Raw genomic sequence first — 18490 nt, forward strand, 5'->3', positions numbered from 1 at the left:
GTCTTTGGGGGTCTGTGGGGTGATTTTGGGGTCCATATCCTAATGCAGAGGAGCCCCAGAATAGCCTTGGGGTTCTGGGGTGTCTTTGGGGGTCTGTGGGGTGATTTTGGGGTCCATATCCCAATGCAGAGGGTCTCTGGAGCAGCTTAGGTGTCTGGCGGGGTTGGGGGCAGTTTAGGGGATACTAGAGGAAGTTTGGGGCCCTACCTTGAGTCTTAGGGGGCTTTGGAGCAGTTGAGTGGTGACTAAAGGCAGTTTTGGGGGTCTCCATCCCACACTGGTGACCCCTGGGGGGTGTTGGGGGGCCTTGTCCCCATTTGGGGGCAGTTTTGGGGATCCCCAGAGCCAGTCTGGGATCTCTGGGGCCTTTCTGAGGCAGTTGCAGGGGGCGTGGAGGCAGTTTGGGTGCCCACGTGCAGTTTTGGGGCAGTTTCTGGGGTTTCTGGGGCAGTCTGAGGCTGCTCCTGGAGCGAGTTTGCACCCCTAAGGCAGATTCGGGCAGTTTGGGGCTCTCTGGGAGCAGATTGGGGCGTTTGGGAGGGTCCTGGGGTCGTTCTGGGATCCCTGGAGCAAATGTGGGGCAATCTGGGGGGCTCCGTGCCCCAGCTTTTTGGGTGGTTTTGTGGCTCTCCAGAGCAGGTTTGGGGCAGCTAGCGGGTCTTTGGGGGCAGTTTTGAGGTAGTTTTAGGCAATCTGGGGATCCCTGAGGGTTGATTTGGGTCAGCGTGGGGGTCTCCATCCTGCTTTGGACACCTGTGGGGCAGGTTTGGGTCAGCTGGGGGCACCGCAGGGAAGGACTGGGGGCTCCCATCATGGTTTTGGGCTCTCCAGGGGCAGTTTGAGCGGTTTAGGGGTCCCTGGGGCAGTTGGGGGGTCCCTGTCCCGTGCAGGGGCTCCCCAGGGGCAGTTTTGGGGCGCCGCATCCTCTTCCGGGGGGGCCCCAGCAGCTGCCTGGGGGTGGAAATCTCGCACTTTGCTCCTAATCCCGGGGCCCAGCTGTCCCAGCCCGGCCCCCCCGCGGCTATTTTGGGCCCCGGCACCCGCGGGCCCCTTATAGGGTAAAGCTGAGCGCCCTCCTCCCCCCCCCCCGCCCCCCTCCCGGCCGGGACCCCCGGACGCCTGGGCCCTCGGCAGGGCTCGGGGCTTGGGGACAGGGATTTATACCCACCATCTCCCTCCCCCACAGCCCCGAGGGAGGCAGGCTGGGGGCAGGGCACAGTGCTGCCCCACGGACACCACGACAGCTGTGGGGCAGGACGTGGCTCGGGGGGGGGGGGGGGCTCCGTGTTGCCATGCCACCCAGCCAGGTGGCAGTGGGGCTATGGGGCTGGAGGACCCTGAGGGCCCTCTGGGCAAGCTGTGGGGCAGGTTATGGGGCTGGGGGCCCTTGTCGCCCCCAGCGCCTGCTGCCCTCCGCCCCCAGAACTGGCTGTGGGGCAGCTGGGGGGGGTTCCCACTCACCCTGCCGCCCCCCGGGGCTACAGCATAGGGGCCCCCGATCCACCCCGTGGCCAGCTAGAGGTTGGCTGGGGATACCCGGCCCCCGCGGCCTGCTGTGGGGCAGCCGGGGGGATCTCTGGCCCACTGGGGGGCTCAGCGGGGAGCCTGGCCCCTATGGTGTGCTGAGGGCTGGAGGGGGCCCCAGCCCGCTTTGGGGTAGGCTGTGGGGCGGGGGGTGTCCTCAGCCCCCCGGCCTCTGCCAGGCAGGTTAGGAGGTGGAGGGGGGTCCCAGGCTGCTATGGGGCAGGCTGTGGGGCCAGGCCAGGCCCCCCCCCCGGTGCTGACTCTGCCAAAGGCCAAGGTTGGGGTAACTGGAGCCGGGCGGGAGCAGGTGGGGCTCGAGTTACGGCTGGGAACCCAACACCCCCCGGCCCCCTGCACCGTGGGGCAGCCCCACGCCCCCCGGGGTGCCCGGGGCACGGGGGCAGGGCTGGGCCGCCCGGACGCCTGGGCTCCCTCCCCGGCCTGGGGGTGCAGGGGGGCCTGTGACCCCGGGCGCGAGGACATGGCCTGGTGGGGCTGTAAGTCAATGCCCGGAGCCCCCCGGCCGTGGGGCTGCCGTGGGGCAGGGGGCGACCCCGCCAGCCCCCACGGCCCCGCGGGCCGGACACCAAATCCCTGTTTACGCCTCGAGCTCAGATCTGGTTTCGGCCCCTGGGGCGGCCCCTCCAAGCGGGCCCAGGCATCCGGGTGCCCCACTGGGCCCCACGGGCCCCACTGACCCCCAAGTGAGGCCCAGGTGTCCCCACTATGCCCCATGGGCTGCACTGAGCCCTGAGAAAGGTCCAGGTGCCCCATGGACCCCAGTGACCCCGGAGAGGGGCCCATGGGTGTCCCCACTCTGCCCCACAGGCCCCTCTGACCCCCGAGAGGGGCCTGGGGGTCCGGGTGTCCCCACTGTGTCCCACGGGCCCTGCTGACCCCCGAGAGGGGCCCAGGTGTCCAGGTGTCCCCACTCTGACCCATGGACCACAGGGACCCCCGAGAGGGGCCCAGGCGTCCAGGTGCCGCCCCGTGGGCTCCCCCCTCCCCAATCCCCCGTGTCCGTGGGGCGGCCGCTCTGCCCCCCCGCCGCCCCGCCCCCCCGGGCAGCGCTGCCCCCCGGCGCCCAGGTCCCGCCTGTCCATCAGGGCCAGAAATAACCGGGGGGGCCGGCAGCGCGGGGCGGCGGGGGGGCGCGGGTGACGCCGGGGGCCGCGGCGGCCCGGGCGGGGGGCGGCCGTGCCAGCGGCGGCGTCAGCCGGGGCCGCCCCGGGGGGCCGGGGGCGGGCGGCCCCTCATAAGCCCCCGCGCGGGCGCCGGCGCCGAGGGCGCCCGGACCCCCCCCCGAGCCCGCGGCATGGAGAGCGCCCACGCCAAGACGGTGGAGGAGTGCCTGGCCTACTTCGGGGTCACCGAGAGCGTGGGGCTCTCCCCCGACCAGGTGAAGCGGAGCCTGGAGAAGTATGGCCACAACGGTGAGCCCGCGGCGCGGGGGCCGGCGCCGGGACGAGGGGGACGTGGGGCAGAGCGGGGGACGCGGAGACGTGGGGGGACGGGGACCCGGGACGAGGGGGACGTGGGGCACAACGGGGAGCAAGGGACGGGGACACGGGACGAGGGGGACGTGGGGCGCAGCGCAGAGAGGGGGACGCAGAGACGGGGGGACGGGGACACGGGACGAGGGGGACGTGGGGCGCAGCGCGGAGCAGGGGACGCAGAGACATGGGGGGACGGGGACCCGGGACGAGGGGGACGTGGGGCGCAACGGGGAGCAGGGGACGCAGAGACATGGGGGGACGGGGACACGGGACGAGGGGGACGTGGGGCACAACGGGGAGCAGGGGACGGGGACACGGGACGAGGGGGATGTGGGGCGCAGCGCGGAGAGGGGGACACGGAGACGGGGGACGGGGACACGGGACGAGGGGGACATGGGGCGCAGCACGGAGCGGGGGATGTGGAGACGGGAGACGGGGACACGGGACGAGGGGGACGTGGGGCATAGTGAGGAGCAGGGAGACATGGGGGGACAGGGGGATGGGATGTGGGGCGTAGTGGGGAGCAGGGGGATGCAGCGACGCATGGGGCTGGGGACACAGGACGAGGGGGATGCGGGGCGTAGTGAGGAGTGGGGGACATGGAGACGTGGGGGGATGGGGACATGGGACGAGGGGGACGTGGGGCGCAACGCGGAGCGAGGGACATGGAGACGTGGGGGGACAAGGACACGGGACGAGGGGGACGTGGGGCGCAACGCGGAGCGGGGACATGGAGACGTGGGGGGACGAGGACATGGGACGAGGGGGACGTGGGGCGTAGTGAGGAGTGGGGGACATGGAGACGTGGGGGGACGCGGACACGGGACGAGGGGGACGTGGGGCGTAGTGAGGAGTGGGGGACATGGAGACGTGGGGGGACGGGGACACGGGACGAGGGGGACGTGGGGCGTAGTGAGGAGTGGGGGACATGGAGACGTGGGGGGACGCGGACACGGGACGAGGGGGACGTGGGGCGCAACGCCGAGCGGGGACATGGAGACGTGGGGGGACACAGACACGGGACGAGGGGGACGTGGGGCGCAACGCGGAGCGGGGGACGGAGAGGGAGCGGAACGCGGGACAAGGGGGGATGTGGGGTGCAATGGGAAGCGTGGGACATGGGGGGCAGGGGACACGGGGGGACACGGGGAGGCTGGGGACTGGGGAGCATAGTTGGGGATGTGGGGCATAATGGGGATGCGGCTGGGACGGGGGGGTCCAGGAGGGGCCGGGGCACCACGGGGAGCCCGGGACGCTGTGGGGCACGCGGGGGCCGTGGCGGGGGGGCCAGGGGCGCCGTGGGGAGCCCGGGACGCTGTGGGGGGCGGGGGGGCCGTGGGGACAAGGCGTTGCGCGCGGGGTGACGGGGGCGCCCGGAGGGGTTGCGGGGGGACGTGGGTCACAGCAGCGAGTGGGGGGACGTGGGGGACAGACAGAGAGGGGTGGGGGGGCGCGGGGAGAGCGCCGTCCCCGGCAGCCCCCTGACGCCTCTCTCCCTGCTCCGTCGCCGCCGTCGCAGAGCTCCCGGCCGAGGAGGGTAAGTGCCGCCGGCGCGGGGGGCCCAGGCGTCCGGGCGGGGGGCCCGGCCGCCCTCTGAAGCCTCGTGCCCCCAGGTAAGACGATTTGGGAGCTGGTGGTGGAGCAGTTCGAGGACCTGCTGGTGCGAATCCTGCTGCTGGCCGCCTGCATCTCCTTCGTGAGTGGGGGGGCCGGGAAGGGCCGGACGCCTGGGCCCCGGCGGGGGGGGGGGGGGGGGCAGCGGGGCGCAGCCGCAGGAGCAGCTCCCGGCCCCCCTTGCCCAGGCCGGGGGTGCCGCCCGGACGCCTGGGCCCCTCCTGGGGGAGCAGGCCCCAGCGGGGCAGGAGCAGCTCCGGGGGATCCGGGGTCCCTTTGCCCGTGCCAGGGGCACCGCCCGGACGCCTGGGCCCCTTGAGGAGCAGCGGGGCTGGGGGGGGGGCGGAAGGAGGTGGCCGCCGCTGCCTTGTCCTTGGCGGTGACCTCTGGGGCTGGAATCGGGCCCCGGGGGGGATCCGGTGTCGGCCGCGACGTCTCAAGTGTCGGCAGCTGCCCCGGGCGGGGGGGTGGGACGCGGGTGTCCCCTCCCCGGGCGCCGCTGCTGCCCCCGGCCCTCGTCGTGTGTGTGTGTCGTGTCCCCCCCCCCGCGGCGTCTTGACATTTGCCACGGGGACAGCTGGGCCCTTCGCGTGACAGCGAAAGGCGATCCGGGGCCACGCGACCCCCACGGTGACCTGTCCCTGTCCCCATCCCCCCCTAGGTCCTGGCCTGGTTTGAGGAGGGCGAGGAGACCATCACCGCCTTCGTAGAGCCCTTCGTCATCCTCCTCATCCTCATCGCTAACGCTGTGGTGGGCGTCTGGCAGGTAGGAGGGTGGCTGCAGCGCTGGGGACATGGGGATGGGGCCACGGGGACAGGGTCAGGGACGGGGCTGGGGCCACGGGGCCAGGGACAGGACTGGGGCCGTGGGGACAGGGACAGGGCTGAGGCCATGGGGACAGGGGCAGGGACGAGGCCACGGGAGCCCCTCTGGGACCACAGGGACAGGGACAGGGCTGTGGCCACAGGGACAGGGACAGGGACGAGGCCACAGGAGCCCCTCTGGGACCACAGGGACAGGGACAGGGCTGAGGCCATGGGGACAGGGGCAGGGACGAGGCCACAGGAGCCCCTCTGGGACCACAGGAACAGGGGCAGGGACGAGGCCATGGGGACAGGGGCAGGGACGAGGCCACAGGAACCCCTCTGGGACCACAGGGACAGGGACAGGACTGTGGCCACAGGGACAGGGACAGGGACGAGGCCACGGGAGCCCCTCTGGGACCACAGGGACAGGGACAGGGCTGAGGCCATGGGGACAGGGGCAGGGACGAGGCCACAGGAGCCCCTCTGGGACCACGGGGACGGGGCTGGGGCTGTGGGGCCAGGGCCAGGGCCAGGGCTGGGACCACGGGACAGGGCCAGGGCTGTGGCCGCGGGGACAGGCCCTGCGGCCAGGGGACCCCGGGGCAGGGCGGCCCGGCGGGCGGCCCCATGGCTGAGCGGCCGCCGGCCCCGGCAGGAGCGCAATGCCGAGAACGCCATCGAGGCGCTGAAGGAGTACGAGCCCGAGATGGGCAAGGTGTACCGCGCCGACCGCAAGGCCGTGCAGCGCATCAAGGCCCGCGACATGGTGCCCGGGGACATCGCCGAGGTGGCCGGTGAGGCGGGGACAGGGACAGGGAGGGGGCTGAGGAACCGCTGGCAGCTCCTAGTGCCCTTCCAAGAGCTCCCAGTGACCCTTCTGTAACCCCTGGCAGCTCCCAGTGACCCTCCAGGAGCTGCCAATGACCCCCCTGTAACCACTGGCAGCTCCCTGTGACCCCCAGTAACCACTGACAGCTCCTGGTGACCTTCCAGGAGCTTCCCAGTGACCCCCCCAGTGATCTCCAGGAACTCCCACTGACCCTCCAGGAGTTCCCAGTGACCCCCAGTAACTACTGGGGACTCCCAGTAACCGCCAGTGGGTGCTAGGAGCTCCTGTGGTAGCCCCCAGTGCTCCCAGTAACTCCCACTAACCCCCGGGAGCTCCCAGTATCCTCCAGTAACCATGGTGCCCGCAGTGGGAGACAAGGTCCCAGCTGACATCCGGATCATCTCCATCAAGTCGACAACGCTGCGTGTGGACCAGTCCATCCTCACTGGTACGGCCCGGGGCGCACATGCGTGTGCACTGCATGCACACACGTGTGATACGGGGCCGGGGCTGCACAAGAGGGTGCATGCACGGAGCTGTACACGCGTGCTCACCCGCGGCACACGCATGACCCGTGCTCCCAGGCGAGTCCGTCTCCGTGATCAAGCACACGGATCCGGTCCCCGACCCCCGGGCCGTCAACCAGGACAAGAAGAACATGCTCTTCTCTGTGAGTGTCCCCGCAGCCCCCGTCCCCTCGACGTCTCCTTCGATCCCCCTGGTCCCCTCACGTCGCTGTCCCTCCTCCCCGCAGGGCACAAACATCGGGGCGGGCAAGGCCGTGGGCATCGTGGTGGCCACAGGGGTGAACACGGAGATCGGGAAGATCCGGGACGAGATGGCAGCTACGGAGCAGGACAAGACGCCGCTGCAGCAGAAGCTGGATGAGTTCGGGGAGCAGCTCTCCAAAGTGATCTCGCTCATCTGCGTGGCCGTCTGGCTCATCAACATCGGCCACTTCAACGACCCCGTCCACGGCGGCTCCTGGATCCGCGGTGCCATTTACTACTTCAAGATCGCTGTGGCTCTGGCTGTCGCTGCCATCCCTGAAGGTCTGCGGGGCTCCCATCCCTTACGGGCTCATAGCGTCTTCCCCAGTCCCACATGTGGTTGTAGCGCCTTCCCCAGCCCCATATGGGCTCGTAGCACCCTTCCCCGGCCCCATACGTGGTTGTAGCGCCCTTCCCCGGCCCCATATGGGCTCGTAGCGCCCTTCCCCGGCCCCATACGTGGTTGTAGCGCCCTTCCCCGGCCCCATATGGGCTCGTAGCGCCCTTCCCCGGCCCCATACGTGGTTGTAGCGCCCTTCCCCGGCCCCATATGGGCTCGTAGCGCCCTTCCCCGGCCCCATACGTGGTTGTAGCGCCCTTCCCCGGCCCCATATGGGCTCGTAGTGCCCTTCCCCGGCCCCATACGTGGTTGTAGCGCCCTTCCCCGGCCCCATATGGGCTCGTAGTGCCCTTCCCCGGCCCCATACGTGGTTGTAGCACCCTTCCCTGGCCCCATATGGGCTTGTAGTGCCCTTCCCTGGCCCCATATGGGCTCATAGCATCTTCCCCAGCCCCATACGTGGCTGTAGCGCCTTCCCCGGCCCCATACGGGCTCGTAGCACCCTTCCCCAGCTGGTAATGCTTCCCAAGGTCCCACAGGGACTTCATCACCTTCTCTTGATCCCACGGGGGCTTTTAATGCCGTTTCTGGGACCTACGTGGGCTCGTAACACCATTGCCTGGTCCCATATGGAGTTACAGCCCCCAGCCCCAGTTCTCCTGGCCCCATCAGGCCTCCCTGAGGTGAGGGCCTGGGCTGGAGCAGTGGGGCCTGGGGCTGAGATTGTGCCGGTGCCCCACTGCAGGGCTGCCAGCTGTCATCACCACCTGCCTGGCACTGGGCACCCGGCGTATGGCCAAGAAGAACGCCATCGTGCGGAGCCTGCCCTCCGTGGAGACCCTAGGCTGCACCTCCGTCATCTGCTCCGACAAGACTGGCACCCTCACCACCAACCAGATGTCTGTCTGCAAGGTGAGCCAGGGCACCCCCCAGCACCCACAGCACCCCAGGATGCCCTGACGTCCTCCTGGAATGCCCTGACATCTCCCAGGATGTCCTGACATCCCTGTGGGATGCCCAGGCATCCCCCAGGAGGTCCTGAGGGCCCCCCAGGATGTCCTCCAGGGATGCCCTGACATCCGCTCGGGATGCGCCAGCATCCCCCAGGATGCTCCTACAGCCCTGCAGGATGCCCTGACATCCTCCTGGGATGCCCTGACATCCCCCAAGGGTGCCCTGACAGCCCCTGGAATGTCCTAGCAGACCCTTAGATAGCCCCGACACACCCAAGGATGGCCCAGTGGCCCCTCAGGGTGCCCCAGCAGCTGCCCTCAAGCTTTCCCATGGCCCTCAGGGTGCTCCTGACCCTTCTCTTCTCCCTGCCCCCAGATGTTCGTGGTGGACAAGGTGGAGGGCGACGCCTGCTCCCTCAACGAGTTCTCCGTCACCGGCTCCACCTACGCCCCCGAGGGAGAAGTGTGAGTGACTGGGCCCAGGCCCCCCCCCCCCATGCCAGACGCGCTCAGGACAGCCTCCCCTTCAGGGTCCTTGTCCCCAACAGGAGGCAAACACCCCGCTCTTCAGGGTCCACGTCCCCAGCGGGCTGATAGCAGTCTCCTCTGTGGGGTCGCTGGCCCATCTGCTGCGGGGCACCCGCGGCGGCAGGTGTGGCCCCCGGTGGTGTCCTCCGTGTCCCTGAGCCATCCCGTCCCGCCCCCAGGATGAAGAATGAGAAGCACGTGAAGGCCGGGCAGTACGACGGGCTGGTGGAGCTGGCCACCATCTGCGCCCTCTGCAACGACTCCTCCCTTGACTACAATGAGGTGAGGCCATCCCCACGCTGCCTCCTGGTGCCCCCTTGGGACCCCCAGGGTCCCCGTCCTCTCCGCATCCCTGTGGGTCCCCTCCTGACCCCTCTCTGGGTCTCCAGGATCCTTTATCCGCTCCCTGTCCTTCTCCAGGACCCCCCAAACCCCAGGTTCCCTCATCCCCACCCTGGGACCCGCCAAGTCTCCCTGTTCCTCCTGGCACCCCTCGTTCGGCACCAGGGTGCCTGGATCCCCCTGGGGTGCCCGTCCTTCTGCCCGGCCCCAGGACACCTGGGCCCCTCTGGGTGCCCGCGCTGACCCCAGACCCATAGTCCAAAGGCATCTACGAGAAGGTGGGGGAGGCGACAGAGACGGCCCTGACCTGCCTCGTGGAGAAGATGAACGTCTTCAACACTGACGTGCGGAGCCTCTCCAAGGTGGAGCGGGCCAACGCCTGCAACTCCGTAAGCCGCTTGCCGAGTCCCCCGTGTCCCTGCTGTTCCCAGGCCCCTTGTCCCTCCGTGTCCTGCTGTCCTCCCTGATCCCATCCCGTTTCCCCCAGACCCTGCTGACCCCGCTGTCCTCCCCATGTCCCCACCGACCGACCTTGTGTCCCCACCTTGTTCCTGCTGACCCTGTCCCCCCATTGCCCTATGTCCCACCCCACTGTCTTCCCCGTGTCCCCTTTAACCCCATGTTACAAGTCCCCCCATGTCCCTACTGACCTGGTGTCCCCCACACATTTCTCCTGTGTCTTGCTGATCCCATTTTCCTGCTGATCCTGTGTCCTGCTGTCCCCATGTCCCCTAAGTCCCTGCTGATCCTGTGTCCTGCTCTCCCTGTGGCCTCCATGTCCCTGTTCATTCTGTGTCATGCTGTCCCCATGTCACCATGTCCCTGCTGATCCCCTGTCCTGCTGTCCCCCTCCTCCTGGGCGCCCCTGCCCTGTTGACCCAGTGTCCCACTGTTCCCATGTCCATGTGTCCTGCTGACCCCTGTCTCGGTGTCCATGTGTCCCCACACCCTGCTGACGGCATCCCCTCTGCCCCAGGTTATCAAGCAGCTGATGAAGAAGGAGTTCACGCTGGAGTTCTCCCGCGACCGCAAGTCCATGTCTGTCTACTGCTCCCCAGCCAAGGCGTCGCGGGCTGCTGTGGGCAACAAGATGTTCGTCAAGGTGAGACTCACCTTCCTGTGCCCGTTTCCCCCACATCCTCCCCCCCCCCCCGCATTCATCTCCCTCACATCGACCCTCCACAGGGAGCCCCTGAGGGCGTCATCGACCGCTGCAACTACGTGCGGGTGGGCACCACGCGGGTGCCTCTGACGCCCATCATCAAGGAGAAGATCCTCACCGTCATCAAGGAGTGGGGCACTGGCCGGGACACACTGCGCTGCCTGGCCCTGGCCACCCGCGACACCCCTCCCAAGAAGGAGGACATGATGCTGGAGGACTCCACCAAGTTCGCTGAGTATGAGGTGAGGACGGGAGCCTGGCACTTGGGGGCACCCTCGGTGCTGTACGGAGGTGGGACCCCTTCCCTGGCGCTCCCCAATTCCGTGTTGCCAAACAACACCCTCTGTGGGGTCCCTGGTCCTGTACGGGTGTATAACATCCCCTCTTTGGGGTCACTGGTCTGATATGACCCCTTGCAACACCCTCTGTGGGGTCCCTGGTCCTATGTGTCTCCCCTAAGTCCTCGTGTTCCCCCAGATGGACCTGACCTTTGTGGGCTGCGTGGGCATGCTGGACCCACCACGGAAGGAGGTGATGGGCTCGATCCAGCTGTGCCGGGACGCCGGCATCCGGGTGATCATGATCACGGGGGACAACAAGGGCACAGCCATTGCCATCTGCCGCCGCATCGGCATCTTCAGTGAGGACGAGGAGGTGACGGGGCGGGCCTACACGGGCCGCGAGTTCGACGACCTGCCGCCCGCTGAGCAGCGGGAGGCCTGTCGCCGTGCCTGCTGCTTCGCCCGCGTCGAGCCCACCCACAAGTCCAAGATCGTTGAGTTCCTGCAGTCCTTCGACGAGATCACAGCCATGGTGAGGACAGGGCACTGAAGGAGACTCCAGCAGCGCACAGGCGCCTCAGTCATAGCTCCGATGTGGGCTTGGGGCTCCAGCATTGCTCTAGGATGGTCTCGGGGTCCGGCGTCTCTCCAGTCTGGTCTATCCAGTATCGCTCCAGCACTGGCGCCGGTATCACTCCAGGGCATCCAGCATCACTCTGATGCAGTCCTGGGTCTCCAGCATCTCCCTGGGGCAGGCCTAGGGGTCTGGCATCGCTCTGGGGGTGTGATATTGCTCTGGGGGAGTCGGCACCTCTTCAAGGTGGCCCTGGGGGTTTGGCATCGTGGTCTGGACGTTGTTGTCCCGGGGAGACCCCGCGGGGCTGGGAGGTCCTTGATGGCAGCCCGGTGATGCCATCCCTGACCCCAGACGGGCGACGGAGTGAACGACGCGCCGGCACTGAAGAAGGCGGAGATCGGCATCGCCATGGGCTCAGGGACGGCCGTGGCCAAGACGGCCTCCGAGATGGTGCTGGCAGACGACAACTTCTCCACCATCGTGGCGGCGGTGGAGGAGGGCCGCGCCATCTACAACAACATGAAGCAGTTCATTCGCTACCTCATCTCCTCCAACGTGGGCGAGGTGGTCTGGTGAGCTGGGACACCTGGATCCCTGCCCCGAATCCCCCCAAGACCCCTGCCACCCACGAGGACGCGACGCCCCGGCGAGCTGGGACGCCCCGATCCCCTCCCCAAGCCCTCCCCAATCCTCCTCACGCCTCCCACAGATCTCCAAGAGGGACGGGGCCGTCGGGTGAGATGAGGTCCCCTGAATCCCCTCTGGATCTCCTCCAGCCCTCCTGGATTCCCCGATCCCCTCCGTCTCCCCCGTGGATCCCCCCACGTCAACCCCAATGCTCATCGGATTCCCTCCAGATCCCCCGATCTCCCCGCTTCCCCCTGGATCCCCCAGTCCCCGAAGACCCGGTTTCCCCCGATCCGCTGATGCTGGCTCCCCCCAATCCCTTCTCGCTCCCCCCAGTCCTCCCCACCTGGCTCCCCTACAGATCCTGCCTGATCCCCCCCAGATCCCCGGCTCTCCCCCATTCCCCCTGGTCTCTCCTGATGCCCCTGGCTCTCCTGCCCCCGGCTCCCCGGCCCCCGCCCCCTGACCCCTCCCCCAGCATCTTCCTGACGGCGGCCCTGGGGCTGCCCGAGGCGCTGATCCCGGTGCAGCTGCTCTGGGTGAACCTGGTGACGGACGGGCTGCCGGCCACAGCCCTCGGCTTCAACCCTCCGGACCTGGACATCATGGACAAGCCGCCCCGCAGCCCCAAGGAGCCCCTCATCAGCGGCTGGCTCTTCTTCCGCTACCTGGCCATCGGGGGTGAGCCGTCCGCCCCGGCGCGCCCGCCCCGGCGAGCGCCCCCGCGCCCGGCTCACACCCGTCCCCCCCGCTCTCCCCAGGCTATGTGGGGGCCGCCACCGTGGGCGCCGCGGCCTGGTGGTTCCTCTACGCCGAGGACGGCCCCGGCGTCACCTACCATCAGCTGGTGAGTGATGCTGGCGACCCGCTGTCCCCTGTGATCGCGTCCCCAGTGTCCTGTCCCCACTGGTGACCTGCTGTCCCCGCCGAAGACCTCACTTGAGGTCTCCACAATGACCCCGCCATCCCCATGGTGACCCTGGGGTCCCTGCAGCGACTGTGCCGTGCCCATCGTGACCCTGCCGTCCTTGCAATGACCCTGCTGTCCCCATGAGGACTCTGGCATCCCCACCGTGACCCTGGGGTGCCCACAATGACCCCCCAATGTGTCCCCACGATGACAACACGGTGACCCGGGGTCCCCGCAGACCCACTTCATGCAGTGCACGGAGCACAACGCGGAGTTTGAGGGCCTCGACTGCGACGTCTTCGAGTCGCCGGTGCCCATGACCATGGCGCTCTCCGTGCTGGTCACCATTGAGATGTGCAACGCCCTCAACAGGTAGGGGACGATCTCCAATGTCCCCACCGTGCATGTCCCCCAACGTATCCCACCTGTGTCCCCCCTGTCCCCGCAGCCTCTCTGAGAACCAGTCCCTCATCCGCATGCCACCTTGGGTCAACATCTGGCTCGTCGGCTCCATCTGCCTCTCTATGTCCCTCCACTTTGTCATCCTCTACATTGACCCACTGCCCGTAAGCAGGGGACAGGGGAACTGGAGGGGTTTGGGGAGGGGATTTTGGGGGGCTGGCACTACTCAGTATGTCCCTCTGTCACCCCCCCACCCTGCTGCAGATGATCTTCAAGCTGACGCCTCTGGACGCGATGCACTGGTTCATGGTGCTGAAGATCTCCTTCCCCGTCATCTTACTGGACGAGGCACTCAAATTCGTCGCCAGGAATTACCTGGAGGGTGAGGACACGGCCCTGGCCCTAACATCCTTCCATCCCTCTGTGCCCTGCCCCTCCAACCCTCCCAGCCCTTCGTCCCCTCCCTTCCTCCGTCCCTCCCCGTATCTCCGCGTCCATCAGCCCCAACCCAGCCTGGACACCTCGTTCCCCAGGGCTGGGACAGGCCACAGAGCCCGACATCCAGGCAGCTCTTGCGTTGCTCCATCCCTGCGTTTCTCTGCTGCACTGTCCAGCCCTTTCTTCATCCCACCAGCTGCCTCAGTCTGTCCCTCCATCAGTCAGTTCCACCATCGTGCTATCGCTCCATCCCTCTGCCCACTGTCACTCTGTCCCTCCATCCCACAGTATCATTATCGCTCTGTTCATCCTTCCAGCAATTTGATCATCACTTCCTCCATCCACCTTACCATCTCACCACCCCTCCATCCTTCCCTCCATCCTTCCCTCCATCCTTCCCTCCATCCTTCCCTCCATCCTTCCCTCCATCCTTCCCTCCATCTCTCATCACCATCTCTTCTTCATTCTTCCCTTCTTGTAGCATAAACTCATGTCCCCTCCATCGTCTTTGGGCCTGGCCACAGGTACCTGTCACTCTGTGGCTGTGTCCCTGTCACCCTTGGTGTCTCTATCACCTCCATGTCCCCATCACCTCATGGCTGTGTCTCCATCACTCTTGTCACACCCTGTGTCTCCCAGTGCCCCACAGGTGCCCGTCACCTTATGTCTGTGTCCTCGTTCCTTTTCCGTGTCCCTGTCACCCCGTGCCTGTGTCCCCATCACCCCCCGGGTCCTTGTCACCCCTCTGCACCCATGTTGCCCATGAGAGGATGGCAGTGGGGGGGTGGGTGGAGGTTGGGGGGTGGTGGGAAGCAGCTGGGCCCCGCTCACATTGTGTCCCCATCCCCACCCCAGCCGAAGCCGAGGACACCCAAAGGAGGCGGAAGTGACCCCAGGGCCCCCCATGCCTGGAGCTGCTTGGCTCCCGCATGCTGTGGGGCCCTCTCCACGCCGTGGGGCCACCCCATCCCATGCTGTGGGGCTGCCCCCTGGCGCCGCTTATTTATTGCCATTAAAGGGAAACTGCCAGCCCTGGCTCCTGTCTCACGGGGGGGTTCAGGGAGGGGGACACGCGTGGCAGTGGGGTCACGTGGGAACACGCATGGCAGGAGGACACACATGGCCCTGGGGATGGACATGGGACACGCGTGGCAGTGGGATCATGTGGGGACACAGGCACAAGGAGACATGCGTGGTGGGGGGGGCTGTATGGGGACCCCTGTGGCAGGAGCTCATGCATGGCCGTGGGGATGGACACAGGACCCGCGAGGGGGGGTCATGTGGGGACATGGACACATGGGGACTCGCATGGCAGCAGGACACGCACGCGGGACACGCGTCCATGGCAGAGGCCGCCGGGGGGTCGGAGCAGCTCGTGGGGCTGGGGGACTCCATTCACGAATCCAGGGGTGGGAGCCAGGCAAGGGGGCGGGGCACCAGCTGGCCAATCACGGGGCCACAGTGGCCAAAGCCCGGGGCGGTGCCATGGGGTTCATCCCACCCCCAGCCTCCCCCCCCCACCCCGGGCGGCTCCGTTCACCCCCCACCGGCTCTGCAGGTCAGTGGGGGTCCAGAGACCACAGTGTGCGTCCCCCAACCCATGACCCACCCAGCGTGGGGCCCGGGCTTGGTTTGGGGGTTTCGGTGTGGGGCAGGGGCACCGGGAGACGTGGCCAGTTGGAGGTGGACTTTGCTCTCCCACAGCCCAGGGGGAGGGTGGCTGCTATGGGCCCAGGTGTCCGGGAGTGGGGGAAGGGGAGAGCACCATGGTGCAGCTCTAGGGCTGGGTTCAGGTGCGTGGGGGAAGTTACGGGGCAGGGATCAACTGTGGGGCAGGACCTAAGGCACAGGGTGGGGGGAGATATAGGGCAGGAAGGAGACGTAAGGAGCTGGAATGCTGCTGGGGGCGTCTATGGGGCAGGACTTCAGTGCCAGGGGTGTCTATAGGGCAGAGGGTGACACAGAGGGTCTCTATGGGGAGGACTCCAGTGCTCAGGAGTGTCTATGGGGTAGGACCTCAGTGCCAGGGGATGTCTAGGGGACAAGGCCCACTCCAAGAGTCTCTATGGCGCAGAACGTTGGTGCCCAGAGAGTTTCTGTGGGGGTAAGGCCCACTCTGAGAGTCTATGGGACAGGACTCTGCCACTCAGAGGTGTCTATGGGGCCCTACTGGGCCTGCAGTGCCCTACAGCCCCACCAGGCGTCAGCGCCGCCCTGGCAGCCACTCTGATACGTCTTGGGCAGCGCTCTATGATCTCCACAGGTTCCTGAGCCATGGACAGCCCCCTGGACCTCTCCCCACTGCTGCCAGCCCCCCGGCTCCAGGCCCTAGCCCAGGCCTGGCTGGAGGAGGACGCCCCGGGCCCTGACTACGCTGCCCTGGCCGTGGGGCGGGCGCCGTGCCGGGCCCAGCTGCTCTGCAAGTCACCGGGCGTCCTGGCAGGACTGCCCTTCGCTGAGGCGGTGTGGGCCGCCACAGGGTGCACGGTGGCCCGGCGGGTGGCCGAGGGGCAGCTGGTGGCCCCGGTGGCCGTGGTGGCCGAGGTGCAGGGCCCTGGGGCCGGGGTGCTGCTGGGCGAGCGGGCGGCCCTCAACTGCCTAGGCCGCTGCAGCGGGGTGGCCACGGCGGCCACCCGTGCTGTGGGGCGAGCCCGGGCTGCGGGGTGGCCAGGGACGGTGGCCGGGACGCGGAAGACGACGCCGGGCTTCCGGCTGGTGGAGAAGTACGGACTGCTGGTGGGGGGCGCCCACCCCCACCGCTATGGCCTGGCCGACGCCATCATGCTCAAGGACAACCATCTCCTGGCTGCTGGGGTCCCCCTGGCCCAGGTACCCGCCACGGGATCCATGGCCCCGGGGGGCAGCTGGGAGTCTGGGGAGGGGGGACCCATAGCCATGGGGGCAGCTGGGGGAGTCTGGGGAGGGGGGACCCATAGCTGTGGGGGCAGCTGGTGGTGGCAATCTTGGGTCTGTTTTGGGGCTGGTGGGAGGAAACTCCAGTCCTGGGGTGCAGCGGCATTGGGCAGTGGGGCAGGGGGGTCCATCCCCATGGGGCTGGGCACGTGGGAGCGCTGCTGCAGCCCCCCAGACGCCTGGGCCCCCAGGTGGTGCGGGAGGCCCGGCGGGTGGCCGGCTTCGCCCTGCGGCTCGAGGTGGAATGCGGCTCCGTGGCCGAAGCCATGGAAGCGGCCGGCGCCGGCGCCGATATCGTCATGCTGGACAACTTCGACCCGGAGGTAGCGGGGAGCCATGGAGCAGCCGTGGGGCAGGATGGGGTGGCCATGGGGTGACCGCAGCGTGGTGTGAGGCAGTCATGGCAGGGAATGGGGCAGCTGTGGGGCAGGACGGGGTGGCCGCGGCGTGGAATGGGGCAGGATGGGGTGGCCATGGCATGGCGTGGGGTGGCTGTAGTGAAGGATGAGTTGGCTGTAGCATGGCACGGCATGGGGTGGCCATGGTGTGGGGTGGGGCAGCCGTGGGGCAGGATGGGGCGGCCACAGCGTGGGACGGGGTAGAGCCAGCACTGTCCCCCCCCTCCCCCCAAGGCACTGCAGGTGGCGGCGGCGGCGGTGAAGGCCGCCCACCCCAGGGTGACGGTGGAGGCCAGCGGCGGGATCAGCGAGGCCAACCTGCCCCACTTCCTGGGGCCCCACGTGGATGTCGTCTCCATGGGAAGCCTCACCCAGGCCGCCCCGGCCCTCGACTTCTCCCTCCGCGTCCTCCCTGGGGACGGCGATGGCCCCTGCTGAGCCCCGTCCCGTGGGGCTGAGAGGGGACCTCCCTCTCCATTCTGGGGTCCCTGGGGATGTCCCAGCCCTATCTCATGGAGAAGGGCCCCCAGGGCACCTGAGCCCTGTTCCCAGGGTCACTGGGTGATGTCCCAGCCCCATCCTGGGGTCCTTGGGGCTATCCCTTGGGGAGGGACCCGCTGGGGACCCCAGAGGACCTCTATCCCCATCCTGGGGTCCCTGGGGAGGCCCTATGGGGAAAGGGACTCCTGATGACCCCATCCTCCTCCCGGGTCCCCACCCCAGGCACCCATCACCAATAAACCCTTCCTCACCATCACTTCTGTCATCTGCATCATGCCCCCCCCCCCCAAGGCAGTGGGTGAAAAAAGGGCGCTTTATTCCCAGTGGGTTAAGACTCAAGGGGGAAGCACCATGGTGGGGGGGGGGGGCAGCCATCCAGGCAGGGACCCAGGCGTCCGGGTCAGGGGGTCACTCGCCCTCCTTGTCCTCGCCGTGGGTGATGATGTAGCAGATGTTCTTGTAGTCCACGTTGCCAGCCACGTCAGGGGGGAAGGCAGCCCACATATTCTTGATCTGGGGGGCACCATGAGGGAGGGGTCAATGGAGTGTTGGGGGGTATTTGAGGTTCTGAGGGGGTGTTTCAGGGTCTTGGGGGAGGTATTTAGGGTGCATGGGGGTGCCGTTAAGGTCTGGGGGTGTTTAGGGTCTGGGGGGGGGGTCATTGCTCACCTCCTCAGGGGTGAAGCGGTCACACTGGGTGGTCAGCAGCTCCTCCAGGCTGGGGGAGAGCAGGGCTGAGACCTACTGCCCCCCCATGTCCCTATGGCCTCCCATGTCCCCCTTATCATCCTGCATCTGCATGCCCCCCCCAGGACACCTTGTGTCCCCTCCATCCTCTTCTGCCCCCATGCCCTGCTTCTGTCCCTCCATGTCCTGCCATGACCCTATGGCCTCCCATGTCCCCCCCATATCCACACACACCCATGTCCCCCCATATCCTGCTCTTGTCCCCATGTTCCTCCATATCCCTATGGCCTCCTTTGTGTCCCCATATCATCCCATAGCCCCATGTTCCCTTGTCTCCTCATGTCCGTATCCCCATGACACCCCCATGTCCCCCATATCCTCATGTCTCTGC

General features: G+C 67.8%; 2 protein-coding genes across 5 annotated transcripts; both read left to right on the forward strand.

Annotated features, from left to right (window-relative positions):
- Nucleotides 1–2759: 2759 nt before the first annotated feature.
- On the forward strand, nt 2760–14629 carry ATP2A1 (ATPase sarcoplasmic/endoplasmic reticulum Ca2+ transporting 1). Of its 4 annotated transcripts, XM_062600715.1 has the most exons (23): nt 2760–2957; nt 4540–4557; nt 4634–4716; nt 5296–5400; nt 6097–6235; nt 6638–6718; nt 6855–6940; nt 7025–7322; nt 8126–8292; nt 8710–8798; nt 9041–9143; nt 9461–9592; nt 10180–10305; nt 10389–10607; nt 10843–11178; nt 11575–11795; nt 12329–12531; nt 12612–12697; nt 12999–13132; nt 13209–13326; nt 13427–13544; nt 14082–14124; nt 14456–14629. In XM_062600715.1, the coding sequence occupies exons 1-22, from the start codon at nt 2840–2842 to the stop codon at nt 14084–14086; spliced, it is 2985 nt and encodes a 994-aa protein (XP_062456699.1). In that variant the 5' UTR covers nt 2760–2839; the 3' UTR covers nt 14087–14124; nt 14456–14629. The 4 variants fall into 4 exon arrangements, with proteins under 4 accessions (XP_062456699.1, XP_062456698.1, XP_062456700.1 ...); XM_062600714.1 differs by lacking the exon at nt 14082–14124; XM_062600716.1 differs by lacking the exons at nt 12999–13132; nt 13209–13326; nt 13427–13544; nt 14082–14124; nt 14456–14629 and adding an exon at nt 12845–12987.
- A 1118-nt stretch (nt 14630–15747) lies between these two features.
- Nucleotides 15748–17655, forward strand: LOC134154075 (nicotinate-nucleotide pyrophosphorylase [carboxylating]-like). The gene is made up of 3 exons (XM_062600737.1): nt 15748–16429; nt 16705–16836; nt 17146–17655. Exons 1-3 carry the CDS (start codon nt 15875–15877, stop codon nt 17347–17349), a joined length of 891 nt encoding a protein of 296 aa, XP_062456721.1. The 5' UTR covers nt 15748–15874; the 3' UTR covers nt 17350–17655.
- Nucleotides 17656–18490: the final 835 nt, after the last annotated feature.

This window comes from Rhea pennata, assembly GCF_028389875.1.
Source record: "Rhea pennata isolate bPtePen1 chromosome 34 unlocalized genomic scaffold, bPtePen1.pri SUPER_34_unloc_1, whole genome shotgun sequence".
Taxonomy (NCBI): Eukaryota; Metazoa; Chordata; class Aves; order Rheiformes; family Rheidae; genus Rhea; species Rhea pennata.

Excerpts from the sequence above, each read along its gene's own strand:
- ATP2A1 (XM_062600714.1), top strand. The coding sequence starts at position 2,840 with ATGGAGAGCGCCCACGCCAAGACGGTGGAGGAGTGCCTGGCCTACTTC. Across the intron at positions 10,306-10,388 it reads GCAACAAGATGTTCGTCAAG|GGAGCCCCTGAGGGCGTCAT; the intron begins GTGAGACTCACC and ends GACCCTCCACAG. Across the intron at positions 12,698-12,998 it reads GCGTCACCTACCATCAGCTG|ACCCACTTCATGCAGTGCAC; the intron begins GTGAGTGATGCT and ends GGGTCCCCGCAG.
- LOC134154075 (XM_062600737.1), top strand. The coding sequence starts at position 15,875 with ATGGACAGCCCCCTGGACCTCTCCCCACTGCTGCCAGCCCCCCGGCTC. Across the intron at positions 16,430-16,704 it reads CTGGGGTCCCCCTGGCCCAG|GTGGTGCGGGAGGCCCGGCG; the intron begins GTACCCGCCACG and ends CTGGGCCCCCAG. Across the intron at positions 16,837-17,145 it reads TGGACAACTTCGACCCGGAG|GCACTGCAGGTGGCGGCGGC; the intron begins GTAGCGGGGAGC and ends CCTCCCCCCAAG.